This window comes from Ziziphus jujuba, chromosome 5, assembly GCF_031755915.1.
Source record: "Ziziphus jujuba cultivar Dongzao chromosome 5, ASM3175591v1".
Lineage (NCBI taxonomy): Eukaryota > Viridiplantae > Streptophyta > Magnoliopsida > Rosales > Rhamnaceae > Ziziphus > Ziziphus jujuba.
In genome coordinates, this window is record NC_083383.1 from 3,594,114 (window position 1) to 3,607,361 (window position 13,248).

Consider the following 13,248-nt stretch of genomic DNA (forward strand, 5'->3'; position numbering starts at 1 on the left):
GGGAGTTTTGAGTGTTTGGAAGTATCGGATGCCTGGATTCTTTTGCATTATGTAGAACGAGGAAGGTAGGAAAAGAAAGACCTCTTTGGTCTATTCGTGGTTCGTTACTCTCACAGGTGGGCTGGGCATTAATGGCATATATTGCTATCATTCCCTTCTATTCCTGCCCATCCCAAATTATCTCATCCATTCAATTGTTAATTAATTAATTAAATATTTTATGTTGGGGCCGTTTTACTTCCCAGGCCCTAAGAGGTTTATAATTTTTAGGCCCATTGAGATTATTTTGGTTGGACTTTCACTCTTCTTGGTTCAGAAGCCCATTTTAGTTGTAACTTGGGTAAATATCATTATTGTACTTTTTAATTTGTTATTTTTTTCAAAACTATATTTAAATTATCAATCATATCCGTTTAAAAAAAAAAATAATAATAATAATCAATCATATCGGCGTAGTCTTCTCATATTTCTCTTTTTTTTTCTTTTTTTTTTAACAATATAGCGTTATCTTTTGAAATTCTTGCAAATAGTTTTAGAATTCGACCCATTTCTTTGATTAGGTTCTTTTCACTTCTATAGTTTCTCTTTTTTCATGATTTTTAAGAACTTAAAAAAAAAAAAAATAGAAACACAAACAACTATACACACTTTTTCAAGAATTGTTATATACTTAATAGTGATGCTAAAATCCCCTCTCCAATTTATCGAATATATATATTATACAATGAACATAATTAGCTCAAACACAATCTTATATACAATAACCATGTTGCACCCTTTTTTTTTTTTTGAGCCAAAAAAAAAAAAAAAAGCCAAAACTTTAAAAAATTAAGTTGATCCATATTAAATGCATATGAATTTTTTTTTAGTCACATCATTTTGAGTCATTAATTTTTATTTATATTTTAAAAAATAATAGAATTTCATTAAATATAAAATAAATGAATCAAATTTTAATTTATTATAAAGGATTTTAAAAAAAACAATGCTATATTGAAACAAAAATAAAATGTAAAAAAAAGTTATATGGATATTTTTATAATATAAACGTAATATTAAAAAAATAATAAAATAGAAAAGACAATAATAATATTTATGCTTGGGTTTTATATGAGGCATGACTCATACAGTCATGCGGATCATGCTCGAAATATATATGATAGAGCAAGCTCACGAATCGTGAGTCACAGTACTTTAAAAAAATTTAAAGAAGATAATAAATAAGTACAGTACTGCAAAAGAAATGTGTATATGTAATCCGCATGGATGTGAATAACCTTTTATATAGAATAAGTTACTATTTAATATTTTTTTTTTTTTTGGGAAGAAATTTATGTAGATTAGATGTTATCCTTTTCACAGCAATTAAAGAGCAATAAAGCCACGGAACATGGCCTGTTTTGCCAATGGAGTGGGTGACCTAATGTAATGGACATTTATCCAGTGTTGAAGGGCGCAGCTTTTTTTTTTTTTTTTTTTTTTTCCTTCCTTCCTTTAAACTATTTTACTGTTCTTTTTATCATTACGGTTTTTGTGGTGGTCGTTGTCTTTGTCCGGCGTGTTAGTTTTTTTTTTTTTTTTTTTAATAATTTCGTCAAATTTCACTCGTGGTTGGTAAGACTGCGGATAGACCAAAATACCCCTGGATTTGAGATCATTAGGTAAGGGACGCTGACGCCAAGCTCCAGTCCAACCCTCCTGTTTTTCCAACTTGACGAATCATTTCACAGTCTGAATACGCCAATGATGCAAACAACTTCACTCATCCGCTGCTCAAATTTATTACCTCCCTCACGATTCGCCGCCGTAGCCGCCTCTCCCCTACTCGGAGCTTCGTTTACAAGGTCCGAAGCTTCTTTCTGTGTTCAATTGCCCTCCACTAGCTCGCAAAATTACCGATTCACCCACTCTATTCTGCGCTGCGTTGGTAATTCCATTTTTTATTTTTTTTTCATCGGCAAGTTTTTATTTACTGTTTTGTTTGCGCACTATTTACATCCGAATGGAGTCCAAGTCAGACTCCGAGGGTCATTATAGTCAAAGATTAAATAATGGAGTCATAGAAGATATATATAAGGAATGGGCAATCTAGTCATAAAAATATTTTAGGGTATTGGGGGGTGTGAAGTTTTATTTTTGATTTTTTAAAAATTACAAATATCTTAACTTTTTATCCTAGTTAATCTTAATATAATCATCCTCATCACAAAAAACAAAAGCAAAAAAAGAAGAAAAAATCTTTGTATAATCCTTGAATAGTAGGTGGGGGATATCTGTATTACCTTTTTCATTTTTGTTTTTATATGCATATTTTTTTTATTTTCAATAACCAATCTACGGCCAACGCATCAACAAACTTAGACGGACCCTTCCTCTTTCTGACAATCTGAGTGACTGACGGTTTTTTGAGTAGCGAGTAACTCAGTGCAAGGTCGACAAATGGCTTCCGAGGATGGTCAAGACCCTCGCATATCAAGAATCGCCTCTGCCATCCGAGTCATCCCGGACTTTCCCAAGCCGGGTACGCCACTGGCCTCTTCCATTTTTTGTTTGGTGAAAAGAAGACATTTTTATTTTATTTTTCATTGATTCGGAATGTTTTTAGCTTTGCGTTTGGTGAGTTGGTCATAAAACTTGCATTTCTTTGCTTGCTTGGTCGAGTTTTAGCGAAAAGATTCATATTTTGTATGAGGGTCTTCCAAATTTTGGGTTTATTTTTTATTTTTCATTTTTTGAGCTTGTATTGATATTGGTCCTGAATCTGATAGAGCTGTCTTTGAGGACACACATCGCTTATGACCAAATTTTTTTGGCAGGGATTTTGTTCCAAGATATCACCACGTTGCTTCTGGACACAAAAGCTTTCAGAGACACCATTGATTTGTTTGTTGAGAGGTACAAGGACAAAAATATTTCTGTTGTTGCAGGTAATCTCTCCTATCGTATATCAAATATACTGTTATGGTTGAGCATGTAGTTTCTGACCGGGAATGTAGAAACATCGGACTTCGGTTTCGTTTATTGTTACAGTGGTTGTTTTGATTGAAAATGAGTATGTCCCTGAGAAGGACACATAACCCATCTTATTGCGAATTGGTTCTAGCCTCTATTCCTCCTTATTGTCTCCATGCTTCAGTTCATATTCTCATCTCAAAGTGAACTTGACTCAGTTTCTTGTAAACTGACTAAGAGCTCATGATATGCAATTTAAGCTAATGCAGATGGTCTTTGCAAGTAAAGCATGTTAGTAGATGAGTCTTCATCATTCTGATATGGGAATTGTCTAAGATAAACCGAGTAGCTCTTTCTGATTTGGTGGCTGTTTTTCTTGTAAGTACTCGATACTGATTGTAATTCTTTATTTATTGGTGACATTTTTCAGGTGTTGAAGCGAGAGGCTTTATATTTGGGCCTCCCATCGCGTTGGCTATTGGGGCAAAGTTTGTTCCTATGAGAAAACCAAATAAGTTGCCTGGTATTTCTGTGCACTCTTTTTTTATTCTCTTTGTACTCTCCACTTGAATGGTATGAGTTTTTGAGTCTCATTGATGTTTCTACTTTTAGAGAACCGTTTTAACCCAATTTAGAAGTGTGTGTCTATGTTAAAAGATAGCAATGTTGCAGGTATATTTATGCCATCATCAAGACATAAATTTGCTTGATCCTCATAACATACTAGATGCTTAGGTTTATGCAATAAGATAAACGAACCAAGTATACATCATCCTCTAATATGCTGATGGTGTGATTATCAAAATGACCAAGTATCAACACTTACGCTGTGTAATTTTGCTTTTTATTGAATTTTGGTTTTGTCAGGGGAGGTTATTTCGGAAGAATATTCTTTGGAGTATGGAACGGATAAAATGGAGATGCATGTTGGAGCTGTAAAAGCAGGGGAACGTGCCTTGGTCATAGATGATCTCATTGCAACTGGGGGGACCTTGTGTGCTGCAATCAAGCTGCTAGGTACATAATTTATTTATTTATTTACTTTTTGTTTATCAATATTGTGGAAAGGAAGAGTGCTTGCACCGAATTTCTTTTAATTTGTGGGGTGGGAATTAGTAAGAGAGAGGGTGGGGGAGGGGAGAGGGATGGGCGGGGATCTTTTTATGCAGTTACCACATAGGCAACATATTAATTGGCCTGGCAATCAACAAAGAAGTTTGCTTCATTTTGTAAATAGTCAGCATAATTGTGAATGCTGTATTACTGTTGACGGAACTAGTAATATTTCAGCTATTTCAGATTGGAGATAAAATAAATTATCCTTCCACGGCCTTCCTGCTCTTCTGGTGTTACTATTTTTGACTAGTAACATTCCAGTATCATTATAGGAATTTGTGCACTGCTTTTTCAAATACTATAATATCTTTTGGTTTCCTACAAGTTTAGGTGGTTTCAGTGAGAAACATTTTGTTTGTCTGTGCTGTTTAAGCTGAAGTGACATGATTCCTCCCTTATTGACAGGCTTACATCTTGCTTGTTATTTCTTGCAGAGCGCGTTGGGGTAGAAGTGGTTGAGTGTGCTTGTGTTATTGAACTGCCTGAGCTAAAGGTATGATGCTTTATCTGGTTAACATAATTAAAAATTGTGACCTTTCCCATCTTTAGTTTTTAAGATTCTGCCATTAAAATTGCAGTGTTGTATGGGATCTTACTTCAACTTGCTTTTCATTGTAAATTAGATTATTAGAGGTATAAAGCAAGCATTTGTCCACAAAAACATCAATTATATACAAAGTTTGGAAAAATGTTTCTAGATAGGAAGTACAGAATGCCGAATCTTAATCATAAGTATGATATGGTGATGTTTCTCTAAGTATCCTTTCAGTTTGAGAGCAGAAAACTGATCTGTGCAGCTGATACTCCCTTATACCCCTGCTTCATGTGTTGACAAATAGCACTTATACATGAGGGCATTGCTGACTTGCTTCTATTGCTGTTTTTAGGGTCGAGATCGATTGGGAGACAGACCATTATTTGTTCTAGTTAATGCAGCTGCTTGAGGCACGTAATTGTGGTACTATGTGTCATTGTATACTAGTTAGCTTCATATGAAGCTCTAGATTTCGACCACTTTATGTTATGGAAGAGTACAAGGCTGGAATAAAAAGGGTTTGTTCATCCGAGAGTTTGAAGAAGACTAGGTAGTTGGAGTTGAGCTATAAATAAGTAGTTCTTTCATTCTTGTTTATGAATATGGTACAATTTTTATGAAGGGGCGATTGATGGTCAGGAATTTGACGGTTGATGTTGGGTAACTGAGTGTATGCTTGAAGAATTCATACTGATAATTCTGTGCAATTTTATGATCTTCATTCCACGATTTCATTTTGATGCTTAGGCTTTTTGAAGTTCCTTCACTTCGTTTATTCAATTTCTTGTATTTTGTTTACAGTAACTTCTGCAAGTTAAAATCGCATTCCTGCCAAGTTTCTCGGTACAATGTAGTTTAATTTTTTTATGAGAGCTCCTGAAGAAATAACAAAAAATGAAAGAGATTGAAATACGGTACACCTACGAGCCGAAGAGAGGGAAAGAGGCGGCCGTAAAGAAAAATTTTTTTTTTTTTTTTTTTTTTGGGGGTAATTGCTGGGATGATTGTTTAAGTGGTCAATTTAAATGGTAAAAGTATAAAACAAAGGGAAAATTTCAATTGCAGTCTTTGAGTTTACCATAATTTAATTTTAATTCTCTAACTATTCGATATTTCAATTACAATTTTTATTTCAAATAAACATTTATTCACCGTTAAAAGGAGATAATTGCAATTATATGTATATTCCTCGATTTAAATATTAATTTTTAAAAAATATGTTTTATTTTATGTAATTAAATTAATAAAACCAGAGATAAAATTGATAAAATCAAAGATAAGTCAACAAAATTTAAATTTAAATATGAATTTTATAAATAAAAAATTAATAAAATTTATGTATGTTTTATAAATTTATAAATAAAAATAATAACAGAGATTAAACAAAGTTTTATATAACAAAATTTATAAATAAGCTTATTCAGTTATAAGAAAATTAATAAAATTTATGCATGTTTTATAAATTTATAAATAAAATTAATAAAAGTGATAAAAAAAAAGTTATATGTAACAAACTTTATAAATAAGCTTATTCAGTTTTTAAAATTTATAAATTTATAAATTTATAAATAAACTTATTTAGTTCTTACCATAACCTCTTATAGAGCTTTTTGGATCTTATTGTAGAAATTTTTAAATCCGCTACTCCATCTTAGAGGATCTTGCATGGAATTAATTTTTTAGACCGCTAGTTTAGCGTTTGAAGAACATAGTATATAACTATATATCCACTAGTTTATAATTAATTTATTAAATAATAATATCTATCCACGTTTTTAGCGAAAATAGATCTGTGAAGGCCATGGTACAGACAGAGAAGAAAAGAGAGAGAGAATGCGGAAAAAAATTGCTTATTTTCCAAAAAATGATATGTGTATATATATTATTATTATTATTATTATTAAATGTGCAATTACATATTTTCAATATTCTTTATACACTTTTTTAATATTTTATATATTGTTATTTATTGTTATAGTTTTTCTTTTTTTCAATTTTTAATTTTTTTTCCTTTAATATCTAGAAATAAAAAAAAATTATCTAGAAATAAAAAAAAAATTGTTTTTTAAAATAATCTTGCAATAATCAGATTAGGTTTGAGAGAAGAAAAAAAATATTTTTAAATATTTTATTATATTATATGTTTCTCAAAAATTATATTTTTGTTTTAAAAATATAAAATAACTCATTTATCCTTTGATCATTGACTTTAATCGAAGAAAATATGTAGTTGAAATATTGGAAAATCGAGAGATTAAAATTGAATAGAACAAACTTAAAAAACTGTAGTTGAAATTTTTCCTAAAATAAACGAATAAAATAGATGGATAAGACTGGAATTGTGACTTGTGATTTGTAATAGTATAGCTTACTGTTCATTTTATGACTTTATCATTCTTTTTCTTTTTTCAGCTGGTTTTTAAAATAAAAATAATGACAAAAGTGTTTGACTTACAGACTCTACGCATTAAAGAAATAAAACCTAACTTATCTTTTAAGTGCTCTTACTTGTATAATAATAATTATAGGTTTCAAGGGTTGAATAAAGGAATATGATGTTGGTTCATTATATGCAGTTTGGCACCTTGGTAGAATCACAGATTTTACTCTAAAATTACGAGCCAAATTGATATATAATATATTAGCAACTAATTAATCTTTATTGCAATGTTAATATCTCTAAATCGACACAATTTTTAACTTAGAAATAAGCGCATGAAAATTGATTATATACTTTAGATTCATGAATGACAAAATGTATTCATCGAAAGATCATATATTCTAATATACCTTTTTACTAGACGTATCAAATGAAAGTAAGATCATCATTCTCAACAAGGACAACAACAATATTAAAGTGCGACTATACTCATGTAACAATGAAGTGTTTTATTGATTTGCATATGGTTTCATCAAATTTTATACACTAATTTTATTTATTTTTTAACAACTAAAATTTGCCATATCACTTTGACATTTTATGCAAACTTAGAAATTAATTAAAATGTTACAATAAGACTTTAATTAACACGAAACACAATGTTATACATGGCTCTCCAATTCTATTAAAAATTTTAAAGGAAAAACTTGGCATCGATGGTGATGTGTCCGTTACATAAAATAAGCAAGATCGCTATATTTTATTTGCGTACAATGCTTCTGCTACTACTGAGTTTGGAGAAACCACCATCTACTGTATATTTAATTAAATTTATTTAATATGTATGGTTCAGAGTAGTCAAATAAATAAATATTAAATTATTTTTCATACATCCTTGCTACTCGGAAGCTGGAATTAGTCCTTTTGTTCCCCTTTTCTCTTTAATCATGGAAGACAATTTAAATTATTTCTTGCTTTCCATGAAACTATATATAATAAATTAATCTTTACTTCCCGAAAACAGAAAAAATGGAAAGTTTGACATATTCTTGATATAATAATATTTTTGCATAATTATATATATAATATTAGACGACAATGAGTAGAGTCTTTGACTTCTAAGGTGTTATAATTAATTTACCAACTATATATAAAAAATAATATAATCATGCCAATTAATTCTTTAAGATGATAAGCTTATCCTTCTGTTATAAAATTAACTTGCAAAACTAAGATAACTATATTCCTAAATAATGCGTAAGGAGTAGAGCTTAAGTCCTTATCATTGTTTTAATTATGCCTTTTCTTGTAATATTGGTGGCAACCAACCTGTCTCTTTTTGTTAATATATATTAAAACATAAAAGATATTATATTACATGGATAAATTTAACTAAAGCACTTTAACAACTTTCCCAGTAAAATGTGAACCACGATAATAGTCAATCTTTACTGAGGACTTAGAGTTTACCTCTTTTGCCTATATTGGTCTGAAAGTCAAACCTTTAGATGGACGATAGAGTTTCAAGAAAATCAGACGGTTGTAAATTCCACCAGTTCAGATCAACCCCAGTGAGTAGGAAACACATAAAGCACATTTTCAGACTGTTGAAATTGCTTGACAAAAGATGATAACGATGGTTCTGTGCAAAGAGGGATACGTGGCTGAATATCGATGGGTCACGTGGTTTGAGCAGGGTGGCTAAGTCCCAAACCATGAATCAGTTGGTAGTTTAATGAAGAAAGAACGACCTGTTGTTTTTCTTAAAAAAAGAAAAAAATATATATATATACAAAACAAAACGACAGAAGGAGCTGTCCAATCATCATCCATGTAGCTTTTGTTAATCCTGAAAGGGTGCAAAACACCAGACAAAACCCTAACCCCATATGTTAACTCAGATCCTATTATCCTATATTCCAAATCGTGCGTGCCGACGAGTGCATTGATTCATTGAAGCCAAACTCAAAAGCCAGAGAGAGCTCTCTCCATTGAGGAATAAAATCAGATTTTCAGGGCCTTTTCAAATTCTTCTGTCTAGATATTATTCCCTACATTATGCTAATTTTACAATTATAACATTTTACCTCTATTACATATATATATTATTTTGGGTGGCGGGGTGGGAATTTTTAGAGTTTATATTCTTGAAAGGTCGTGCATTGGCCGGTGCGTTTTCCAAAGAACAACGAAGACCTTATCGAACTTTCTTCGAAGAGATATATCATAAAAAAAAAATTTGCAAAAAATTGTCTCCATCCGACGCGTGGAAACGTAGCGCGAGAATCGGCGGAATCTCGGGTACAAAGGGGACAGTTGTGTACGTGTTTATGGCTTTGTTCAGGTAACCGAGTATATTACCTTCACGCTTTGAAAGCCAAAGTCCAGAGTTTTGAGGTTCTCTAATTAATCTTAACTAAGATAACACGATCTTACAGCTGGGTTTGCATTGTCACAGATTTAATGCTTATCAGGGAATTTCTTGGTTATATATATATATTATATATATTTTTTTCATAGAGAACTTTTAGCCTGATTTTGGTTTATTGGAGCTAATTTACTGTCACTCACCTACCTTGGGAAAAAAAATATATATATATATAATTTTTGATTAATCATTACAAAATGGTAATACCATGTTGATAAAATCGTGATAAATGTTTCATGGATGATAACAAATCCTCCCTTTTAGCTGTATAAAAATATTTAAGTGATCAGATAACCATTAATTTTCTTAGAGATAAAATACACGTAAATTAATATCAAAGATATAAAAAATGTAGGAAGGATTCATATCTTTTATGCGAATGTGTATAAATTACTCAATTACGTAGTTAGAAGTAGCTATGGAAAGAGATAATAATACTACATGAATTCAATATAAGAAAAGTTTTGAATTGTTTCATGGAAGTCTAGCACGATGCAGTAGCATGGTTTGTGGTTTAGAGAGCTCGCACGAGGTTGATGTCTATTTAATGTATATAACAAGATAACGTATCATCTATACATGCTGCGATGGAAGATGGTATACATTTAAAGCTGACCCGATTGATAAATGCAAATTAAGGATTGGTTTAGTAAAATGACAGTGATGAAGTTGTTCTTCAATGTCGGAAATTAAAGTACAACGAGTACTGCAAATATTTTAGTGTTTTTGAAACAATCAACAGGAATAAAGAAATTGTGGAGATAGATGGATAGAGTGCTGGTTTGGACAAAAATGAATTGGAGGAGTTTGACCTTCTTTTCATCTTTTGCTATTAGGATAACAAATTGTGGAGATGGATGAGCTGTAAACAGATTAATGTTTTGGAATTAAATTGTGTAATGGTAGATGGTACTATGGACTATGTATGGAGATCAAAGTGAGGTTAAAGCAGAGGGAAACATTTGTTAGGTTTAATTAACCATCGGAGGAGACAAAGAACGAGTTTTGCTCTTACCTTGTCAGATTTTTAGTGCCTTAAAAGAATGCCAGACTCATCCGCACGATGTGGCCGTCCTTTGGAATATGCAGCATTTAATTTTTTTATTATGCGAACAGAATTCCACCTGCTTATTATATTAAAGAAGACCCTTCACGTTCTCACAATTTCAAAATGTTAAAGAGTTTTTCCATTCACGCATGCTTTTATTCTCATACAGAGTCTTTAACATAATCACCATCAGTACTAATTAATCATAGTTCTGTGACCTATCGATGATTGCTCTTAGACCCTTTTTGTCATTCTGGTGGGCAATTTTAGCAGGTCTAAATGTGTTTAAAAGGCCTTTGAAAGCTCTGTATTATTTTATTTCATCATTGCATGAATTTGGCCACCTTATGAGTTGTACTTTGCCTGGTTTTGGCCCCACGGTGGACTCCTCCTGAGATGAGTTACAGAGAGGACCTACCCCATCAACAATGATTAGGAATTAAGAATTGTGTACACAAATGAAGTCAATCGTACTAGTAACATTCTTTTCAAGGGTGTGGGGTATAAATAATTCTGGCTTTTGGTCCTCCTTAGGCCAATTCAGCTTCTTCTAATAGCAGCACTTGACAAAAAAACAGAAAATAGCCTTTTCTTTCTCCACAGACTTATTTACTTACACAGGAATTAATGGAGTTTCTTGGAGCTTTTCCTGATGGAGAGTGGGACTCCCTTGGCAAGATGTTTTCAACCGAAGAGCTCGAATTCATGCCGCATTTTCTTGGTCAGTTTTCATTTCCTCTCGACCACAATGAGGGATTAAACTTGGGTCCGTCCACATTTTGTCCGAATTCTGAAGCTACCATGGGCTTGGATGGGGTTAACGAGAGCTTGTTTCATTCTTTAGACTCTTTCAACTCTAACATGCACTATATTTCCCAAGAAAGTAGTTTTAGCAGCTGTGCCACTCCGACCCAGAGGAGTTACAACTTTAGCGATTCTTATCAAATTCCAGTAATAGATAACATTTCCATGGATGTGTGTATGATGGATGAGACCAATGTTGGCTCATATATCCCTGCTTTTACTGACATTGTAATGGGAGAAACTGTCTGCATTAAGCAATATGATGGCAGTCCTGACCAGACTGTTTCCGTAAACGAATTGCAGCTCAAAAGGAAGTATGATGTATGCACAGGAGCTGAAGATAAAAGCATTGACACTGACTCAACACCTCAGAATCTGAAGAAGAAACCCCGGGTTTCACGAAAGGTAAGTCATCCCAGAAGTGGTTTCAAATTTGACTTGAATTTGTGATCTTTCGTGTCAGCTACATGAGCAATGGATTTTCCTTGTGATTGAGTTTCTAAAATGTCATTGATTTGGATATTAAATACAGGTGCCAAAGAGTAAGAAAAGAGCAGGGTCAAAGAAGCGGCAAAAACAGGCTTCAAATGGGAAAGATGAAGAAAGCAACACACAAAGCACTAGCAGTTACAGCTCAGAGGATGATAATGCTTCTCTGGAATCTAACGGAGGATTAACTTCCGACACCAAGCCATCAGCTGCCGTTAACTTGAATGGCAAGACCAGAGCCAGTAGAGGTTCTGCTACCGATCCCCAAAGCCTCTATGCAAGGGTAATAACTCAAGCCCAGCTTGCTTTGCCACAAGATGTATACGTAGTTCGTTTTTTTTCTTTCTTCCCCACCCCCACCCCCCTCTCTCTTTTTATTTTTTTTTATTTTTTTGGTTTTATCGTGAATTAACTCCTTGTTGATCTAATTTTGCAGAAAAGAAGGGAGAGGATAAATGAGAGACTGAGGATTTTACAGAACCTTGTTCCCAACGGCACAAAGGTCAGTGACATCACATTATTACTATTGTCATCCATCCATATTTTAATAATTAAGCAGCTGTGGAAAATCAAGTTCTTGTGCCTGATGGTCTCGTCCATATATGGTATGGCACAGGTGGATATCAGCACAATGCTTGAAGAGGCAGTCCATTATGTTAAGTTTATGCAGCTTCAGATCAAGGTGAGGACAGAATGCTGTGCTCTTTTTCTATATTATCATAATTCAAAGTGGTATTTTAAGTAGAAAAATATATCCATTAACAGTCGTTTTCTTTCTTTGTATGTGTAGCTTTTGAGCTCCGAGGACCTGTGGATGTATGCTCCTATTGCTTACAACGGTGTGGATATCGGTTTCAACCAGAAGATTTCGCCACTTCTATGACACCTCTCAGAACGGAGCTATTGTATTTTTTATTCTTTTTCTTATGTCAGCGACTGTAAAAAAGTGGGGGGGGGGGGGGGGGGGGGAAATTGCCATATATATCGTGGTTTGGATTAAAATTTGAATGTTTAATAGCTTTTAAGTAATATGGAAAAGTTTGAATAAAAAAATTGTTAAATTAGTTTTTTTAATTAACATTTTTCAATTTGTTTAGAAGGATTTAATCTTAAATTATTAACAAACATAAAGAAATTAATCATTTTATCCCAAGTTTTTCATAAATTTAATATCTAAATCGCATCATAAAATATCCGGTGTATGGATGTCCGATGTATCATATATGTTCTAATGGAATTGACCTCAATCCCTAAAAAAACAAAACAATCATATATGTTCAAAAGCATGATTTCAAATATATAAAAAATGACCAGAAAATTTAAAATAAATAAATAAATAAAAATAACATCAATAATATAAGTAACATACATTGAGCTTACCTATTTGAAGAATTTACTAAACTCAACAATTCATGAAATACAACATTTTTGGTCAATGTATAATCTAATTCATCTATTGAAGGCATAATATTCAAAATTTTTATACATTGTCCCAT

The 13,248-nt window shown here is 32.4% G+C and overlaps 2 protein-coding genes across 3 annotated transcripts; both read left to right on the top strand.

Annotated features, from left to right (window-relative positions):
* Window positions 1-1,657: 1,657 nt before the first annotated feature.
* On the top strand, window positions 1,658-5,343 carry LOC107420590 (adenine phosphoribosyltransferase 1). Of its 2 annotated transcripts, none has more exons than XM_060817619.1 (7): window positions 1,658-1,927; window positions 2,414-2,521; window positions 2,817-2,927; window positions 3,383-3,475; window positions 3,820-3,969; window positions 4,474-4,561; window positions 4,956-5,343. In XM_060817619.1, exons 1-6 carry the CDS (start codon window positions 1,744-1,746, stop codon window positions 4,515-4,517), a joined length of 690 nt encoding a protein of 229 aa, XP_060673602.1. In that variant the 5' UTR covers window positions 1,658-1,743; the 3' UTR covers window positions 4,518-4,561; window positions 4,956-5,343. The 2 variants fall into 2 exon arrangements, with proteins under 2 accessions (XP_060673602.1, XP_015900574.3); XM_016045088.4 differs by having other exon boundaries at window positions 1,686-1,927; window positions 4,503-4,561.
* A 4,501-nt stretch (window positions 5,344-9,844) lies between these two features.
* Window positions 9,845-12,681, top strand: LOC107420551 (transcription factor RSL2). The gene is made up of 5 exons (XM_048466643.2): window positions 9,845-11,668; window positions 11,796-12,035; window positions 12,189-12,254; window positions 12,369-12,434; window positions 12,543-12,681. Exons 1-5 carry the CDS (start codon window positions 11,087-11,089, stop codon window positions 12,633-12,635), a joined length of 1,047 nt encoding a protein of 348 aa, XP_048322600.2. The 5' UTR covers window positions 9,845-11,086; the 3' UTR covers window positions 12,636-12,681.
* Window positions 12,682-13,248: the final 567 nt, after the last annotated feature.

Coding starts and splice junctions, on each gene's coding strand:
- LOC107420590 (XM_016045088.4), top strand. CDS start 1,744: ATGATGCAAACAACTTCACTCATCCGCTGCTCAAATTTATTACCTCCC. Junction 1,928..2,413: donor CTCTATTCTGCGCTGCGTTG/GTAATTCCATTT, acceptor TTTTTTGAGTAG/CGAGTAACTCAGTGCAAGGT. Junction 3,970..4,502: donor TGCTGCAATCAAGCTGCTAG/GTACATAATTTA, acceptor TATTTCTTGCAG/AGCGCGTTGGGGTAGAAGTG.
- LOC107420551 (XM_048466643.2), top strand. CDS start 11,087: ATGGAGTTTCTTGGAGCTTTTCCTGATGGAGAGTGGGACTCCCTTGGC. Junction 12,255..12,368: donor TTGTTCCCAACGGCACAAAG/GTCAGTGACATC, acceptor GGTATGGCACAG/GTGGATATCAGCACAATGCT. Junction 12,435..12,542: donor TTATGCAGCTTCAGATCAAG/GTGAGGACAGAA, acceptor TTGTATGTGTAG/CTTTTGAGCTCCGAGGACCT.